The sequence below is a fragment of the Meles meles genome, chromosome 17 (assembly GCF_922984935.1).
Source record: "Meles meles chromosome 17, mMelMel3.1 paternal haplotype, whole genome shotgun sequence".
Taxonomy (NCBI): Eukaryota; Metazoa; Chordata; class Mammalia; order Carnivora; family Mustelidae; genus Meles; species Meles meles.
In genome coordinates, this window is record NC_060082.1 from 51529834 (window position 1) to 51549914 (window position 20081).

The window sequence follows — 20081 nt, forward strand, 5'->3', positions numbered from 1 at the left end:
GGAGATGGTGTTATTCTAGTTTATTATGATTGATGATGAAAAGGAGGTAAGAGCTGTTTTAAGCACGGGCAAAAGTTGATTAAGTTTCTATTTGGCTGTTCAAGAACATTTAAATTCTAGAATCAATTGTTTGAGAATTAGAAAGGCCTTAACAGACATCATCAAGCCGATCAGCAATTTCAGTAGGGGATTCCATTGCCCTGACGCTATCATGACATCTTTTCTGAATTATCCTCATTGAAGGAGAACTCACTACTTCTCAACCAAGTGTCACACTTTTTGACATTTGACATTCTGCTCCTTTTGGAGGACAAAAATCTCTCCAGGAATGGGGTTAGAAGATGGATAAAATTAAGAAGTGCCCACAAGAAAGAGGAGCAAAAAGAAGAGACATTTCAGAGATGTTCTAGAAAAAGACTGCGGACACGGCGAGCCTGGGAGATGTGCGCAGTGGCCGCAGATGGCAGGTACTGTTGAGAAGACAGCTGGCAGTCCAAAGGCGGCCAGACTGGCTGACTGCAGGAGACTACCACTTGGCTGAATTTCCATGCCAGGGTTTAGTCTCCACATCTCCAAGTCAGAAAATTCGCCTCCCCTAGACAGGCAGGAAATCCTGTGTGTCTAACTGGATCGATTCCTTGGATGAGTTGCTGGCTGTTTACAGGAATCCATCGGCCACAAATGATAGTCACTTTAGAAAGAAACTATGGCCTCTTCTGCTCGGTGGGCCTCTGGCAACCTGAATAAATGTGGAACATTTATTTATAAGTTAAGGTGGGAACTTGATCCACTTCTCAACCCTGAAACTGGAAAGGATGTGGTAACCCAAGAGAACTGTCCAGGAAGCCTCCTGGCTCTTTGATAGGCATCTGCAGGCACATGGCCCATGGGCATCCCTAGGATTAGGCCGGCTACTAGGAGCTCTGGGAGTGTTCCCAGTCCTAAGTCTTAGGGCATAAATCTCAGCCATTCAAGACTTAACTCAAGGCACATTTTGTATTGCTGTATACAAGAGAACAACCATCTGACTTTCTTTTAAGTCAAGCTCAAAAATTGGAGGTCCTGAGACGTGGAGCATGGGGAGCCTCGCCTTCAATCTATTATGCTCAGGCCGGTAAGCCAGTGACAATCTGGGCAATATCTGTCCCCCACCAGGCCCCTGATACATGAGCTCACCTGCATCCCAATGATGGCATAGATGAAGAAAAGCATGGCAATCAAAAGGCAGACGTAGGGGAGGGCCTGGAAGGAAAGCAGAGACAGGACCATAAATTCAGAGGCAGATAGCTCCCAGGCTCCACAATCTATAGTCACCAGCACTACTAGAATTCTTGCCCTGAGGTGGATGTAAATGAGGTGGTGGGGGCTGGGACTCTCTATTCCCCCGGGGCAGTGCTCTTGCAGAATGCCATACTTTTGCAGAGGGTCATGTCCTCTGACAGGTAAGATGTTGTCTAAAGAGAGGCCTGTCATTTACCTTCCAACAAGGATACTCACTCAACCAGAAGTGCGGCCCAGATCTCCAAGGAGAGCTGGGGAAACCTCCTGGGCTTAGGATGTATCCCACTTCGCGCTGCAGAATATTGTGATGTAAATTACATGGTAAGTACCTAACTTCAGCTCCCATATCCCTGTATTACCCCTTCCCATCCTTCACTCAATGCAAAGCCCATGATGGAGAATCTGGGAGCAAAGTGAATAGGCTGAGAATCTCAGTTGTTCATCGTGTCCTAGAAGGCACCTTCGTCTTCTGAGGAGACCTCTCTTTCCAGTGTTTAAGCCTCCTGACACTTCATTATGTGCATGCGAAACTCCAAAAAGCCTTTCAAAGGTCAGCCACTGCAACGCCCTGCGGTGAAGCCACGTGGCACAAAATCCCATAGGGTGCAAGCTGACTGCCACTCTGGGATGATAACATTTCAGTAAGGTGGACAATGGGGCAAGCGAAGGAGATGGAAGGTAGGGAACTGCCCTCTGGCGGAGGGAGGATGTAAGGCAATTTGGTTTTAGGGTCAGGGTGCGTTCTATAATTCTGGAGTGAGCTCAGTGCAGATGTGGATTTCTGCCTCTTTCCTTTACCACCCACTCAGCTCCCTGGAAGACGGTGCAACTATGAGCCTCCACTTTATCTACTGTGTGCAGCACGAATCCCACGAGATCGATTGAAGGCTTTCAGACTGCAAGGGCAGGGCTTATCAACAGAGCCAGCTAAATGAAGAGCCTTGGGAGACTTTTACAACTTGAAAAAAGGATAAAATTAAAATGCAACTGAGAGTTGCTAGGAGAATCCCCTCCCCAGTAAAGTGCTGACTCCCAAGGTCTATGAAGAGAAAAGTCTACGTTTCAAGGGGCCATGTGAAGACTCCGTCTGCTGCTAGAAGAGAGAAGGGAGATAGGTTTCTTACAGCTCGAGGTACTTCTCCCACCTTCTGCTTACTTCCTGCCCTTATTCCATGTCTCCACTCCCTAGCTCATCTCTCCCTAACCCCAGTTTTTGGAAAAAGATCAAAGGTACATTCTGATCACCTCTCTTATCATGCTATAAATTCTAAGTCAGGAAAGGAAAAATGGGGAAGAATGAAGTAGGGGTCCATGGTAGAGAACTGGGGGCTACGCTCACGGCTGGTGGGGGGGGCAGGGGTGGCTTGGGTAGGCCATGGCAGTGCCCTTTATACTCGGTGGCTCCCTGCTGTGTATTTACAGAGGCAGCCTTTGTAAAGCCAACTGTAAGAAAATAATTTCTCTACTGAGTCCTGGGACTGTTCTAAAAAGGAAACACCTCTCCATCACAGTGTCACCTGGAGGCAGATGCACCCTGTCTCCACTGTTCTATGTTCATTGCAACGAGCCAACCATTCTGCCATCAACTTTTGACGTGCTTTTCTTTGCCCTCGACAGTGTGCAGTTTTACAGAGAACTGGTGAGCATGATAATGTGACAGGCGGACACGTATTTCTTGAGAGACGAACTGCAACTTGTTTGGAAGGTCTCGAGCAAAAAGGTTTTAGAAGTACCTTGTATATCAGACTCTAAATCCAAATTCACCCGAGACTCGGTAAATTCTTACTAAGGTTTTAGACTTCTCCTCTGTCATGTAACTTTGGCAAACTTCTTTTCATTGAGGTGAGGCCTCTGTAGGAGTTAGGACACCAAACAACGACTCTGGATACAACCTTGATAATAAAAACGTTGTTGGCAGGAGCCTGAACATCCTTACGACACCTAGTCTCACCTGTCAAACCCGCAGGACCTCCGTGGAGAATAAGTCATTAAGGACGGTGTGCGGTGAACTCTTTTCCAAATGATGAGAAACCACGGAATTCACCGGCTGACCCTCTCAGGTTCAATTAAAATACATAAATAATTAAAATAGAGGTGGCAATGGGTAAATTCATGATTTCTCAGCTTTGAATCAATGTCAGATTTATTTTTAAAACACATTCACTGAAAAACTTTTTTTTTAATAAGAGGAAAAATAGTAGGCATTTGAACAGTCCTTAGAACCCAACCTCCAAAAACAAACCATGACATCTTCTAAAACCTGAAGACACTGAAATATGGAAAACTTCCTTTGCAGGAATTTGGAAAACTTTGGAATTCCTTTGCAGGAATTTGGAAAACTTCCTTTGCAGGAAGTCTCTGCCATTCAAGTCGATTTCAGGTAGCTTTTAAACTTCTATTTCTTACCAATACACTTCTGTATGGCCCCATGAGACCATTCAAAGAAGTTCATCACATTAGCCTGGCCCAAATATCCTATTAGACTGTAGGACACAGAGGTGACCATGACGCGCTGCACATTTGGTGGTTGAGGAAACACACTGACAAAGACAGGGATGGGACTGTATGACTCATCCTGCAATCAAACACCGCCCAAGGAGTCCTTTGAAAAACTGTTCATGTGAAATCAAGCCACTGGCAAGTACGTGAAAATTCAGAAGCTGGCTCCTAACAAGATGGGACTGCTTGGGGCTTTTTGGACTATCTGGAGAGGTAGCACACCTCCTCGGACAAGCCCTAGCCTCCGTGAAGAGAAGACAAGGGAGTTACAAAGTGGAGGTGTTTTTCTAGACTGAAATTCTATCCAGTTGGGCACGAGCTGCCTGGCTGAGCTGCACTGGAAGGGAGAACAGCTGCCTTCATTGGATGTGTCTGACAAACACTCATTCCTGGAGGTCAAGGGACCTGCGGGATGACAGCGTGGGGCCAGGCGGTGCTCCACCCAAAAGACAGAGGGGAAGAGCTGTTGCACTTACCTTAAAGGACTGCACGAAGGTCCAGAGTAAAATACGGATGGTGTAGCCCTGCCGGAGAAGCTTGATGAGGCGGGCGGCTCGGAAGAGCTTCAGAAAGCTCATGTTGAAGCCACTGGTGTTTACCAGCTGGTGGACCAAAAGGAACCTCATAACTAGTGACATTATGATCATTTAGAAAACACTAAGCACTAGTGTTTACATGTTTATCCCTCATTCTGATATACAACTTGACATCGATTCTGTCTTTTGTTTTCAATCCCATTTCCAAATGATGAGCCAGCGAGGACCCTCTCCTGAGCCATCCCAGGCCTGGCTAAGGTGTGGCTCGTACCCCCAGAAGAGTGTCCTGTGTGTATCAGACGAAAGCAGCCTCTCTAGTCTTCCAAGGGTCTCTAGTGCTTCTGACTGCCCTTGGATGCCAGCAAGGCATGTGCGCAATCCCTCTAGCACATATGACGCCCATGCACACATCTGATGAGAGTTACAAGCTCTCCAAGTCGCCTTTAGAATAAACAATTTTAAAACAATTCAGATAAAACAACTTTGAGGGCCATGATACTATGCCTCTTTTGTCATTCCCAAAGAATCTAGCAGAACGCTGTGCACACTAGCCCTCTTCTGGTACTATTGCACTGACCCCATTAGGTGGCTGCTGTTGAGTCAAGCAAATGAAACAAAACCTCCCACGAGACCCAGTGCCACTCCAGTGTTTGTAGCTCAGGAATGAGGAAATGAACTCCCAGCTCTTAAAGGGCTATGCATTTGGTTTGATGAGTTAAAAATGGACTGTATGCAAGTATGGGCACACACCCACTGTAACTGGGTGCCTTAGTCGGTTGAACATCTGTCTTTGGCTCAGGTCACGATCTCAGGGTCCTGGGATCAAGCCCTGTGTCAGGCTCCCTGCTCCAAGGGGAGTCTGCTTCTCCCTCTGCCTCTGCCCTTCTCCCTGCTCGTGCTCACTCTTTCAAACAAACAAACAAACAAATAAATCTTTTTAAAACAATGGACTGCATACACAGAGGATTCTTTTATGCTACTTCAGGGCCAAGCTTAAAGACAAGGATGTACGAGGCACTCACCTTGCTGTCTGTCAGAATGATTTCTGTAATACTGCCAATCACAGTGATGAAGTCAAAGATATTCCAGGTGTCTCGGAAATAGTTCTGGTGTGTGAATTCAGTCATGGGAGCCCCAGGAAAAAAAGAGGAAAAGAAAAAGAAATGGAGAAAAGACATCTTTCATTACATCAGTTGTCACTTGGAATCAAAACTCACCAATTCACATACAAGGTCATTCTTATTTTGGTTTTAGTTTCTTATTTCTAACCGGAAATGCTATTTCTTTACTGATTTGGGAATTTCTCATTTGGGAAGCAGACTTCTCACTACTTGAAGACCTTGTTTTTGAAGCTATCACTAAAAAGCTACGTAAAAAACTATGTAAGAAAGAGATGTGGGGCCAAGCACATTATAAAGTCCCAAAAAGGAAAGATCATCATCGCCACTTACAAGGCAATAAAGTTATTTACAATATTTCTCTAAGGTTTTCTACGACTTTTAAATCGTCCATATTATATCATGTGACCCTATAAACATACACTTCTGACTTTCAACTATTAATAAAATTCACAGAGACGTCTTAAGTCATTAAAGGCCAAAAGATGGGGGCGCCTGGGTGGCTCAGTGGGTTAAGCCGCTGCCTTCGGCTCAGGTCATGATCTCAGGGTCCTGGGATCGAGTCCCGCATCGGGCTCTCTGCTCAGCAGGAAGCCTGCTTCCCTCTCTCTCTCTCTGCCTGCCTCTCTATCTACTTGTGATCTCTCTCTGTCAAATAAATAAATAAAATCTTTAAAAAAAAAAAAAAAAAGGCCAAAAGATGTGCCAAAAATCTTCTAACTCCACAGGGCGACAGGACGAATAGACTTCATCCTTCCCTTCTTTCTCGGCTCTGTTACACCTTTTGAGTAATAAAATGAGTGGGTCGAAGGAGATGGAGGAGAAATAAAGGACCTGGAAAATCCACCAACCATGTCACACTCTGCTTAACAGAGAGAGTAGGTAGGCTCTGTGGCCATCTCCAGCGCTCAGGTGAACATAGACCTTGGACTATATTCCTTAAAAGAAACAGTATACTTGGGTTTCCAAAGTCATTGGCTTGTCCTTGGGCAGCATCTCCCATAAAAGACCCACAGAGCACCATGAAGCGAACCCCCAGCAACCGTCACAATGAGCATTAGTGACTTTTACAGTATGTGCCAGATGAGGGCTAGGCCCTTGGAGTTCTTTCAGTTTGTTTCTCCCAGGGACCCCATGGGTAGGTCATGATCAATATCCTCAACACGCTACGTCCATAAAATACCCTGTGGCAGGGTTGGCAAAAAGAGTGGGCAGAGACATGCAAATAGTGAAAGCAAAGGGGTGTAGTGAGAGCAAGCATTTCTTTCTTCCCTTCTTTCTTTTTGAGAGCGTGGGTGTGGAGGGCTGGTGGGGGCAGAGGAAGAGGGAGGGAAAGAATCTCAAGCCGACTGCCTGCTGGGCATGGAGCCCCACAGAGGGCTAAATCCCACGACCCCGAGATCATGACCTGAGCCAAAATCAAGAGTCAGATGCTTCACCAACTGAGCCGCCCAGCACCCCACTAAGTTATCTTTCATGAGCACCTACTCAGGGCTACAGGCTTAGATGCCTTGGGTACAACAAAGTACCTAAGGCCATAAGACAGCTATTGTGATCCTCATTTTGAATGACAAAACTAAGGCTTAGAGAGGCTTGCGTGATTCCAAAACCAGGGACACCTACTAGGTGTATAGAGAAACAGGGCACACAGCCTCACAAACTCACTTTCCCATGAAGAATACCTACTTCCTCAGGAGTAGAACCAAGTCGAGTCTCTGAGTTCCTTCATTCTCAGGGCTCTCCTAGTCCCAACCTGGGCCAAGCTTCATAATTCTTGGATGGGCCCCCATATAGTAGAGAGAAAACGAATCTAGGTCTCAGAGGAAAGAAGCTCTGGATTCCAGTGGAAGGGGGTTATGACAAAATATGGCTTAGAACAGCACCGTGTATGTAGACCAGTAGATCAGTGTGGACAGATGGTGGGTTTCAAGTCAGATTAGACCAGGATCTGAACTCTGGCTCTGCCTTGTAGTAAGTTTGGGTCAACTATTGAATCTTCTTGAGTCCTAGCCCATCCATAAAAGAAACTGATAACGCCTATCTAAGTAGAGCTGTTATGAAACTAAAATGAGTAATATATAAAGACTTCCGTACTTAATATGGCAACCCATGTTCATTCTCTCCCCCTTTTCCCTTCTTCCTTTTTTATTCCCATCCCACTTTCCATTTCTACTGCCTTTTACTGTGTCGTCTTTAAAAAGCTACACAATTTTTCTGAAAGTCAAGTTCCTCATTCAAATTAACAATGTCAACAATGGTAATGATGGCATCTGCCATGTGCATTTCTGAGTATTTGACGAGATCTAACAAAATAGTATATGTTGGGATATTCTGAAAACCTAGAGTACTATAGCAACATAAAGACTAAATTGGGAGTAGTGGTGTCTTTTATCATGTGAAAATGCCTCTAGATCTTGAATGAAAATATAAAGGTGAGAGTGGGAAGGAGGCAGGCTTTGGGGCCGAGTCTAGTTAAGCTTGTAAGTATGTATTCAGCGTTCACCATAATTAGTGCACAGCTGGGGACTTAAGTCAACAGACAATGTCAACAGCGTATGTAAGTAATCAAGATGCATAGAAAACCTTTCCTTGTTGTGGAACCAGCCTGTCCCTCACTCTGCTCACCCTGCTCAGGGCTAGACTGGGTTGTAAAGGCATCTTTGTTGGTGGTAGTTTCTTTTTACTCTTTTATTTCCCCAAGTCTCAAAATACTCAAAGGGGAGTCAAGACAGCAACAATACAGCCACCTGCAATGGGTTCCCTTCAACTCCCCTCCCCAAACCATCAAGTTAATGACTTTTCAAAGAACCATTAGGAGACCAAAAGCAACCACCACAGTCAACACTCAGCAATTATCAAGCCCAGCCCAGAGGCCCCACTAAAGCTGCTATTAGACAAACCCTTATTTGGATGATAAGCAAAGTTTCTCTTCTTGCAGGGAAAGCCACACACACACACACACACACACACACACACACATATTTGAAATGGTAGCTCACACACTGAATAAGTGTGAAACAGCTGTCAAGTGGGTTTATCCGCATCCCACTGATCTCACTGTAAACGCTTAAACAAGGAGGGGGGTGGCAGAGAGAACTATTGTGTTTACAGGACACCGAAGCAAAGGGCTAGGTTTGCTTAACACTGCTGAGAGGAGATGCATGAATGTGCAAGCAATTGTAATTAATAGTTGAAGAGAAGGAAAATACTCAAGAAAATCTCGGTCCAACCCTCCACAAACCCAATTCCAGCATACCTACTGACCTGCCAATTTACCTTTCTCTCCCTCTCCCTCTCTTTTTCTCTTTCTCTCTCCCTCCCTCTCACATATACACACACACACTTTAATGGTCATGAACCTTTGTAAGCTTAAGTAATAAACATTTATTTTTGTTAGCAGAAACTGTGCTTCATATAACTAATAGGAGAAGGACGATTAGGTAAAATCCAGTATGTGCTCTGTTGGAGGGTGATAGGAACAGACACGTTCCCATCTGAATCATAAAATCTTATACTTTCTACCAGTCAATAAACATTCAAGGCTTATTAGTCCAATCTTTGTTTTGCTCCTTATCAGTTTCTTATGCAGTTCCCATAAGAATTCTGTCACCCCTCGATCACTGACAGAACCTGCCAAGACCAGAGCCAATGGCTGCATGAGTATGGAGCTGGGGATCTGGTCTCCTTTCCCCTTTCTCCTAATACCTTCACGCATCCTCTTGTCTTTTGGGCATTTTACCGAGCAGTTGAAACCGGCCCACAATTAGGTCAGGTGTGTGAACCATTTCCGAAAGAGTGGGAACAAACCCCCTTTCCCACAAAGGCCGGGAGTGCCTCCAGAAGGAAGGGAAGACAAGTGCGATGCTGGGGCACAGACCACACCATACCAAGAAGCCGAATGCGATGACCTTTAGGACACACTCCAGGGAGAACACCATGGTGAAGGCAATATTCAGGTACTTCAGGGCCAGCTCGTAGGTACAGGGAGCAGAGTAGTACTGCCAAGAAGAGAAAAAAGGAGAAAAAGAATCAAACCCTTAAGGTGAGGGGGGGTATGTCGTGTCACCGAGGCTGGCCATCTCTCAACCCTGCCCTTGTGGGCCACTGTGGCGTGTAGTGCAGGAGGCACGGTGCACGTGCTGGAGAGGAGAGCCATGTAGCCCACGGAGCAGAACAAGTCGACATGGAGAAAACCACAGACCACTTATTAGCAAACATAGCCAGTCTTCTTAGAGATGAAGGTGGGTAGGACAGAAATATTTTCAGGAACCAATCACCATTGATTATTAAATAAGATTACACCTCTTCCAACACTTGGAACGTTCCCTTAGAACCCCACGATCGTGTGGATCTCCAGACATTCCCACTCTGGTCTGAATCTGACGGCCATCAGCACCTGGGGCCCCGGGTGCTAGTGGGCCGCTACTCTACGGCTCGCTCCTTCATGGGGGTTGCTGAACAGGACAAGATCAGAAAGAGATTCCAAAGTGGAGAAGGAGGCAAGCAAGTCTTCCCCGTGTCTCAAGCCCTGGGAGGGACTGGGCCCCGGCCACCTCCCGCTCACCTTCTTCATCAGCAGTACCTCCCGGCCACCACCCTCTCACCTTCATCATGAGCACGACGGTGTTCAAGGCGATCATGGCCATGATGGTGTACTCGAAGGACGGGGACACCACGAAGTGCCAGACGCGGTATTGGAACGTATGCCTGTTCTGCGGCATGTAGCGGGTGAGAGGTTTGGCGCTGATGGCAAAGTCGATGCACGCCCTCTGAAGGAAAGTCACAGCTATTAGCCCAAGCTCAAGTTCCCTCAACCTCGCCCATCCGTGGGCTCTCCGTTAGGTGGCTAGAAGAACGGGACAGTGCAGGGAAACCAGGGTCGGACTGGACAAGCGGAGGGGAGAAGGGCAGCAGGGATTAGGGGGACAAAAGTGCAGGAGTGTGGTCCCTTTAAATGAGTACACACACCTGGGCTCTCATGTGGGATGTGGATTTCATGGTGATCAGTCATGTCCTTCACACAGCCTGCAGCGGACACGAGCAGGCAGGAAGCCTGACCCGACACCCTCGGTGGGAAGTAAAACTATCTCCCCATACATCCCCATAGCGCTTTATTTGCTCTTCTCTTACAGTCTCAGTTTCTGTTCCATTCCATTACAAAAATAATGAACGCTGCAATGTGCCAGCACTACGTTTGTTCCTAGAAAAGCTGCACTAAGCAAGCCATATCCCTTATCCTTAGAGCCAATACAAGCCACAGAGGGACATAGACTCATAAGCAAATGTCTTAATGCTGGAATTCTGGCACACATATTTTACCGCCACTTCTAGACTCTTCACTGCACAAAGGCAGAGACTACACCTTAATCCCACCTCATGCCTCATGCTTAGGTCTTAAAAGAGCAGATGTTCAGAAAATATTTATTTCATGACTGAATAATTTTTCCCACCTTGCCATTTTTAATAAAGTTTTATTAAATGAAGTTTTAATAAAGTTAAGAAAAAGTCTTCCTTCCTCCCACTGTGATTCCAAGCATCCTTTCTGGAACCCCAGTAGTACCATGCTCTGGGCCACATGTTCTTACCTCGTTCTTCTCCAGGCTGCACTCCTCCATCATCTTGTCCCCTTGCTCCTGGAAGGTGATGATGATGAGAGCCACAAAGATGTTGACAAAGAAGAAAGGGAAGACCACGAAGTAGACCACGTAAAAAATGGACATCTCCATGCGGTTGCTGCGGCTTGGTCCCCGGTCTTCCTCTGTCACGTCAACAGAATGCTGTAGGACTCTGTAGGAACAGAGTGATGGGGTATGGATGCTGGATGGCAATCTTGGCAGTGGCTTGTCAGGAGATGTGCCCTTATTATATTTTCTTACGTAGCTTCCCTGGCTTTGAGGATCTACCATAATTTTTAGGGTCTATAACCAAGCTGGTAATGAACCACTGAGCCCCAATCCACAGCCCTTGCTAAGCCCTGTCCCAACAGCATCCATTGTTAAGAAACCAAGTTACATTGTATCTTAGATCGTCATATTTAGTATCAAGAGACTCCTGGATGTCTGTTTGGCATTTTACCAACTACAGCATGCTGCCACCAGAAACTAAGGTCTGAATAATTGCCAGGTCTAAATCAGCCATCAGCAGCCTTCTAGGGGCACCTGGGTGGCTCAGTAAGTTAAGCTCGAGACTCCTCATTTCAACTCATGTCATAACCTCAGGGTTGTGAGTCACTGGGCTCTGTGCTGGGCATGGTGCCCGCTTGAGAGTCTCTCTCTCCTTTTCCCTTTGCCCTTCCCCTACCCCACTCACACCCTCTTTCTCTAAAAAAAAAAAAAAAGAGAGAGAGAGAGAGAGAAGAAAAAAGAAACTACATTGTTGTCTTCTTCTTAAGAAGTATGATCACAGAAAGTGTCTCTGAGTTCTTCCAGCTCATTCTTTTTCTTTTTTTAAAGTAGGCTCCATACCTATCATGGAACCCAATGTGGGACTTGAACTCATGACCCTGAAATCAAGAACTGAGTTGAAATTAAGAGTCAGATGCTTAACAAACTGAACCATAAACCCAGGAGCCCCACTTCTAGCTCATTCTTAACTCTCCGTCCTCAGGTGGAGGGCCAATAGGGGGATAAATATGTCTTAAAGTGTCTCCAGAGACTAAAACAATGAAAGTTTCAAATATTTCTTTGTATTCTCCTTCTTGATTTTTGCCTTAAGGCTTTTCATTCCTCTTCTCTTCGGCCTGTCTCACCCACTCATAACCCACTTATTTTCTGGTAGAATAACAAAGGGTTAGCCTTGTTCATCTTGAATAAGCTTCTCCAGGCAACCACGGATCCCATCCCAGCTCACACACAAGTATGCCAACTCAAACCCATCACTCACTGAGGCCATCCTTCTCCTGTGGAGACGGTGAAGAGGGTCAGCAGGGCCCAGATAATGTTGTCATAGTGGAATTCATGGCGTTTCCATTCCCGGCCTTTCACCTCCATCTTGTTTTTTTCATGATCTACATAGTTGCCTCTAAAACCAGAGTACAGATGAAATAGGGCCTCTTCACTCTCACTCGTGGGAGAGTAAGGAAATTCTACAAACTTCAATAATGTAGCTGAGTAATAATCAGGGTAAAAATGCAAGAAAGCAGAGTCTTATCAAAGACAGTCTATGCTTGTGGAATAAAAGTTGTATTTGGTGCCTAGTAGAAATGGAAGATTAAATCCTAATCTTTTTACTAGGCACAATGTGTAACCTTGAGCAATTTAAACTTTCTGAGCCTCAACTTCCACAGCTAGAACATGAATATGACACCTATCTCAAAAGGTCATTGTAAAGATTTAAAATGAAATACTGGTTATAAAATGCCAAGTGCCATGACTGACACAAAAGAGGTGCTCAATAAAAGTACAACAATTTCCTGTCTTGCCTTTTTCCTAAAAAGAAGAAAAGAGATAGGTAAGAAAGAAAGAGAAGACCTATTGGGTGACCGAGCGGGCATTGCCGGAATACGTGTCCGCAGAAGGTGAGCAGAACATTCTGGTTGCACTTACATGCACTCCTTCTCTGTGTCTTTGGAACTGTCTGTGCAATAGAAGAATTTTCCCTTGAAGAGCTGAACCGCAATGACAGCAAAGATGAACATGAAGAGCTTGTAGACAATGAGGATGTTGAAGACATTCTTTAAGGAGGTCACCACACAGTCGAAGACAGCCTGCAAAGAGAAGTACAGAGCCCTGTGAGTCCCCAGAACGGCCTGTGCATTTGCCTAGAGCTGAGTCAGAGCCACATCACCACCAGCCAGCCCCACTGAGAAAGTGCCCCCGGAGACATCCCCTTACTAAGAAGTCACACTCATGGGATTCAGAGCTGGCTTCCAAGCTGGTCATGACTGCAAGGACCTACCACCTGGAAGGGCACACGGGTTCTGAATCTGAAAGCAAACCCAAAGTGGCAGAAACTGAATGGCAGCAGGCAAAGAGGGAGTCCTTTGTGGGCTCCCAACAGGTCTACTCCAGTTAGCAGGAGGCACAGAAATGTATTGCAGAAAGGGATCAAATGGCTTGTCCCTAACCTGACATCTATTTGGTGACATTCTTAGACTCGGTTTATATACTGAATATGCATTGTTTTCTCTTTACTTTTCTAAATGGATCAGAGAGTGCAGTAAATTACCCCTTATTATTTAATGATATATTGAATACATTCCTACATTCGCTCCAAATATGTTCAACACTTCACGTAAATGTTCTTAGCTTAAAGTGGGCTGTATTGGGGATGAAGATTCAACAGGTGGTGTGGGTGGGGATGGAGAGCTGTCTTTTCATAAGGCAGGGGAGACCGTTACAGGCCATGGGTGTCCCTGTGCAGAATCCCGAAGGGTTACACAAGAATTCAACACATTTCAAGCCATTTTTAGGTTACTTTCTAGGTTTTTAGGTTTAGCTCACTGGAGTCTCACCCCATAGCGGCACTGCATTTGTGCCCTTGCCACATTCGTGCACTTGCTTCTTCACAGCGCTGGGTGGATGTCGCTGGTTTAATTAGTTCAACACTGCAGGGAATGTGAGCGGCACGCAGCCTTATGGAATCATCAGAGCCACCTACATTTCCCTCAGGTTATGGAGCTGCAGAGAGACTGAGAAGCCAGCACTTCCTAATTAAATGGAATTAACCAAGGGCGGGGTTGCACACTCCATCCTGTGAGCTAATCGCACCATGCTGTCTGCGGTTTCCTTAGGACCCCAACGAAGCTCAAAAGACAGGAGACCCCAGGAGCATGGGCTGCAGCTAACAATAGTGCTTAGGGCATCAGACCCCAACCAAGGAGTATTTATGGGCATGGACAAGACCTGACACTATGATGGGTCTATTACCAGGAAGAGAGTTGTAAGGAAGTGTGTGTGTGTGTGTGTGTGTGTGTGTGTGTGTGTGTGTGTATCCTAGAGACCAGGCTCAGCCCAGTGCTATGGCTCACTCGGCTGGCCATGTGGCCTGGGCGGCAGTGAGCAGACCTCAGGGCTGTGAACCGGGAGTCCTGGTCCCTCCCTCATGGTGGCGAGCTCTCACTCAGGGATGCAGGAGGAAGAAATTTTCCCCCACGAACCCAGCAATCATAATTTATGTCTGTGTGTTGGGGGCAGGGGAAGAAGTGTTCAGCATGTTAGCAAACTGGACTTGAATGGTAAAGCACACCCTGAGGGCAGGAAGGAGCCCCAAGAGGATGGAACAGGGAGGGCATGGGCTGGAAAAGAGGACCAAGGTAATGCAGCTAGGAAAGTGCAGGTCCTGGCAACAGGAAGAACTCAATTCATGTTAACTCGACTCCCCATTCTCTGACTCTGCCAAAAATGACTATTCTTGAGCAAGTTAACTGACCAATCTATGCCTTAAAAATATGAAGGGTCAGGAAAAGAAAATCCTTTCCTTCTCTTGAATTATGAGGGAAGAAAGCATCCCAGTTTACTCGGCAGGATCTGATGTGCAGCCCACAACATATGGGACCCACCACCACTTCTGTTTTGGTGTTCCGAGTGCACCTTAATGACACAGGGCTCTTTCTGGATGCCATGCCCCAGGCAGAGTACATATAAAATACCTCCTGGGGCTGGACTCAAGAGCCCCAAACCCACTTCTGGATTTCTTGGCCTGCTGGTTATTTTTCTTTGAAATGAAGACCTTCAACTCGGCCATTTGAAAGAACCCCAATCTCTATGTGAGCAAAAGGAATATTCCCAGAAGTGATCCTCCAAGAGCAGGCTGACCATGGCTAAAGACAAGACGGGAGAAGGGGCCTCGGGAAACATTACCTTGAGCTTGGGCAAGCGCTTGATGGTCTTCAACGGCCTCAGAACTCGGAGAACCCTCAGAGATTTGATGGTCTTGATGTCTCGCCCCTTGTTTGTTCTGCAGTGGGGAGGCCCCCAGGGGTCAGAGGACAGGGGGAGAAATGAAAGTGGCATTCAGGTGACTGCATTAACAACAGAGTGAAAGGGGAGACACTTGGGCAAGAGACCAGAAATGGGGTCAGAATGGACTCCCTTTGGGACGACCCCACAAAACATGCTCTGGGAAAATTTTTAATTCATTCCCCAGTGTGCATACACTCCTACGCATGCACACCCATGAGTCCTCACACAGAGGAACGCACCCAGAGTCCACGCACCCAGAGGCATCCACGCACAGATGGTAATGCACACCTCTTCTCCCCAACGGCCAGTCATGGCGGCTCATTACCACATGAGCAGAATGCAAATGGCAGTTCAGCCGACTAGGGAACGTGACTGGCAGTCCCACCCTGGATCCCCAGGTGCCTGCTCTGGTGTTCTTCAGTAACAGGCTCACAAATGATATTTGTTCAAGGGACTAGGAACCCCTGGTCGAAAGCATGTCTCATCAGAGGACTTAACCTAGCCCTTTCCTTGGTGCAGGTTTGTGTCCCCTGCAGAGTTCATTAGTTCAGGGGACAGCAGGGTGAGGAAGGGCACTGGGGACATGACAGTCCTGCCGTGTTAGCTGCCGCTTCCAGAGAAAGCATGTCACCTGGGCTTCTGGCCAGGACCTTGGCTCCCACCCCAATTATCTGTGCCCGGCTTGCTCTTTCTGCAGCCCCTCTCCACTGGAGCCCCTCTACACCCAGCACAGGCTGCAGAGAGCCAGAGAGTTGGAGAAGGCCCAGACTGCAGGCCCTGCCCACCTTGATCCTTGCCCTTCAGCTCATGAGGGTCCCTAGTCAGCTGCTTGCAAATGTTTGCTCCTAATAGATAAAATACGGTTGTCTTTTCTCTTCAGGAATGAGATAAATCGATCAACCTGCATTTCTCTCCCCACCCAGCTTATCCCCTGAGATTGTTGCATTCAATTCAAACAATTGCAATTTGTAAAAGACACACACAAATGGTAGGAAATGAGACTCAGGAGAGGGACCCCAGGCTCTGGTTCCTTCCCCATCTTGGTTCAGAGTACCATTACACCAATAGCCTGAGCAAAGGGGATCCAGAACATCAGATGGGAAGGACGAGGGCTTCTGCCTGCTTTTTACCCCATTCTTCCTGCCATACACACCACCCAGTCTCGGACAGAGAGATAAAAGATCATCTATGCTTCTACAAAAGGCAAGGTAAGAAGACATTTAACAGCATTCAAGGTATGCTGGCTTTGTCCAGAATGGGAATTTAAGGACCCTCTTAATGGCTGTAGATCATGGCCTATAAGCCACTTTCCTTCAGTTGGAGGTCTGAATATAGATAATGCCAGAGTACTGCATTAGAAGGTCTTTTCATCGAAGGATTTTGTATATTCTATAAACTCTTTTACTATATTACATTCACGTATCTACCTATCTAAAAAAAGACAACTTCCCAGCCAAATACATACCCAAACCAGTGCCAATGATCCCTTCCCAAGAAGGCCTGGCGACTCCTAATTTTTGTTCTCTAGGATATCAGTGAGAACTTACCATTCACATAAACTCAGTCCTTTCTCAGGGAGCAGCCTCCTTCCCTCCTAACTGGGCTTGCACCCTCTTCCCACCCACTTCCCGTATTCTTTATTTCAAAGAACAGTGAGAATGATATTTACCCCAGAGCGTTCCTATGGAGGATCCAGGCGGAAAGCAGTTAAAAAAACAAAAACAAAAAAAAAACAAAACGGTGAGGGGTAGAGAGAAGGAAACAGTCAGAAAACTTCAGGGAGGCCAGGAAATCTTACAGCAAGAGGGAATTGGACAAGCAGAGGCCCAGGAGATCCCGCTTACAGCCTTGGCACTTGGTAGAGTCCACATGCTCTGTGAAAGGAGGGCCCACTGCACCCTTTGCTCCACGCCCACCTCTCCAACCTGCAAAGGCAAAGGCCCTTTGCAGGCATCAGTGAAACTGCCTCTCACCGGATGGCATTCCCCATATTGTGCTTGATTTCATGGAGCCCCATCTAGTGACATTTCCTAAATAGAGCCTTTGACTTCCATTTCCTTAGGAGTCTTCCAACAAACTCTATTTCCAGTGAATTTATAAGAAACCAGGATAGAGGAATTAGGTCTGCTCTGGGCCAGTAATTCTGTTTGGAAAGGCATTTCACGTCACAGTGGTGTATCTATCCTTCTGACGGATTTCGTTTGCAGTGGGGCACAGGACCACTCTGATAGGGATAATAGGTTCTCTCTTAAAAGCACAAATGGGAGAAACACCCTAAAACCACCTCAGGATCTGGGGCAAGGCACTGCGTTATCAAGGTCCTGATGTCACACAAAGGGATGCCCTTTGATAAGTTAAACGACCAACTGTCTATCGTGAGCTATTTACTGTGCAGCTTGGAGAAAAATCGTCCCAGCTCTATTTGGAGGCCTGCTAATAATAAAAAGGGTGAGAACATAAATGTGGAATATTTGAGATTAAAAATAATGAGAGCTAACTTTCTGTAGATTTACTCTAGGCTAAGCACTTTCAGTGCAACTCTTTCTGTGGCCCTTCTAATAACCTTAGGACACAGAGCTCTGACTATCCCCAATTCACAGACGTGATTCAGAGAGGTTAAGGAGTACCTAGTGCTAGCTCGGCGAGCTGGGCCTTGAAGCCAAGACTGTAAGGTGGTTGGAGCTCTTGCTCTGAACCGCTAAGCCTCTGCACCAGAAGGTTTTGGTTCCAGGCTCCATCAAACCATATTCTAGAGCTGGAAAAGATCCCTGACACCCTCTTAACTACATCCCCACGAAAATGTGCCTTGTATGAGGTCACTCAGGGAATGAGCCACAGTGCCACTCGTGACTCTTCCTGCAGCCATGTAGAAATGTCTAGAATTCAGGCTGGGCTTCTCCGTCGCCGGTTTCTGGAAAGGGTACTTTTTCTCCTTAATCTTTGTAATGTATCACAAACCTACGGTACACCACTATATGTCACAAGCAAAAACGTCTCATGATTATTTTACTCAGTATATGATCTCATATTCAAAAATACATTCATTTTCACAGTACTTGCCAAATTAATGGTGATATGGGATTAAATCCAAGGCTTTATAAATCTTAAATACCTCATGTGACACCCTCTGAGAGTTTAGAAGGGAAAGATAGTATCCTTCCCCGAGTTCTAACAGTGTCTTCTCATACATGAGACCGCGCACACGGTGGATCAGCCAAACACATCTTTACCCACTCATATCACAGCACTTTTGGAGTCCTTAATGCAGGCCAGGCACTTTCTAGGTATGGGTATACCACTGTGAATACAACAAATGAGGTCCCTCACTTCTTGAAACTTACCAAGTCTAGCAGGAAGGACAGACCTCAAGTAAACAAGCCAACAAACAAAAGTATAATTGTAAGTTATGTGCCATGGGAAAATCAATCATCTGACTGAAAATTTCACCAAAACAACTACACAGGTCACCTTCCTTTCCCCAGGCTACATTCATCTTGAGGAAAAGCTTAGAGAGAATCTTCCATACCCCTAAAATGAGAGAACAGAGTAGGATCAACGGATGGGCAGGTGATTTAGGGTGACACACTCCCGGCTTTTACCTGTTTCTTAGCCCAGGACCTCAACTCTGAGACATTTATGTCCAGGAGCATCTGAACGGGTTTTCAGAGGTTCAGACTCACAGATGCCCATTTTATGAAAGAAAGCCCCAAATTTCTTGTTCTTCCCACATACCTGGATAAAGGACAAAATTTGTTCTCTATAATTAATTTTTGCCCCAGGATCCTACTAAAATATTCTGCTATGGAACCAAGAGCATTTCTGACCCATTGTTTGTCTGATTTGTGTGTCCCTTGTTTTGGAAAATGGGGATCCTTAATAGTACACTCTGATCTCAACAGCTGATTGTAGCTGCCAATGTAAGCGGAGGTGGGGGGACATTTGTCCCATGCTGACTCCCACAAAGTTGAGCCAGGGATAGTAATAAGACTGAGGCCCAAAGCAAAATACAGATTAGTCATTGCTCTGCACATTTTTCAAACAGGCCCCTCATAGCAGAGGAGCCACTGAAAAGCTATGATTTTGAGTGGTTGCAAAAAAGCACACTTGCTTCTTGGTTTTTTATAACATATGTTCAGCACAGATTTGAAAATTGCCTTTTGAAATGAAAGGAACAATAGATAACAAAACCATGGAGCCCAGAAAAGTCTTAATGACTTAGTCCCAATATTAATTTTAATACTAATTAAAATACATCCTAATTTACACATAGGCTAGGCCAAACTACCTGTCCCAAATCCTGGCACAGGAGAGTTATTTAAGTCATTATCGTAGTCAAGAAAATGGCAAGGGAAATGTTTTATTGAACCAAGAAGACAAGTTCGTCAAGCACTTTAATGAAGGCCTATTATTTTTGCATTCGTATGCTTTTTACAAATCATTTAAATATAATCATTTGATAACGTTTTTGTTAGTCTTTGCTACTCTATGTATAATCAGAATTTTTTTTACACTGCCTAGCTAGTTCGTGAAATTTATTGGGTTTAAAAACAGACTCTAATGTTAAAACTTGAGGATAATTTCACAGGCTAGGACATACTGGTTCCCCTTTAATTGGGACTCAACTGGGCCACCCATTTTCCCATTTATTTCCTACTCATTTCTTATTTGATAAGGTCCTGGCTGCTCTCCAGGAAGAAAAAAAAAAAAGCCACATTTCTCTTACGTCTCATCAGTAAAAGATGAGA

At 45.7% G+C, this 20081-nt stretch overlaps 1 protein-coding gene across 7 annotated transcripts in view; it reads right to left on the bottom strand.

Moving 5' to 3' along the window:
• The window catches only part of CACNA1E (calcium voltage-gated channel subunit alpha1 E), a 501197-nt gene that overhangs the window by 35075 nt on the left and 446041 nt on the right, over positions 1-20081 (bottom strand). For 5 of the 7 annotated variants that reach the window (XM_045982499.1, XM_045982497.1, XM_045982498.1 and 2 more), the window contains 10 exons: positions 17006-17017; positions 15235-15331; positions 12979-13139; positions 12317-12454; positions 11020-11221; positions 10039-10203; positions 9322-9432; positions 5339-5422; positions 4257-4382; positions 1177-1242 (listed from right to left, as the gene is read on the bottom strand). In XM_045982499.1, coding sequence (XP_045838455.1) covers positions 1177-1242; positions 4257-4382; positions 5339-5422; positions 9322-9432; positions 10039-10203; positions 11020-11221; positions 12317-12454; positions 12979-13139; positions 15235-15331; positions 17006-17017 — 1162 coding nt within the window. The remainder of the gene's footprint in view (positions 1-1176; positions 1243-4256; positions 4383-5338; positions 5423-9321; positions 9433-10038; positions 10204-11019; positions 11222-12316; positions 12455-12978; positions 13140-15234; positions 15332-17005; positions 17018-20081) is intronic. The other 2 variants (XM_045982501.1, XM_045982496.1) reach the window with 1 other exon arrangement.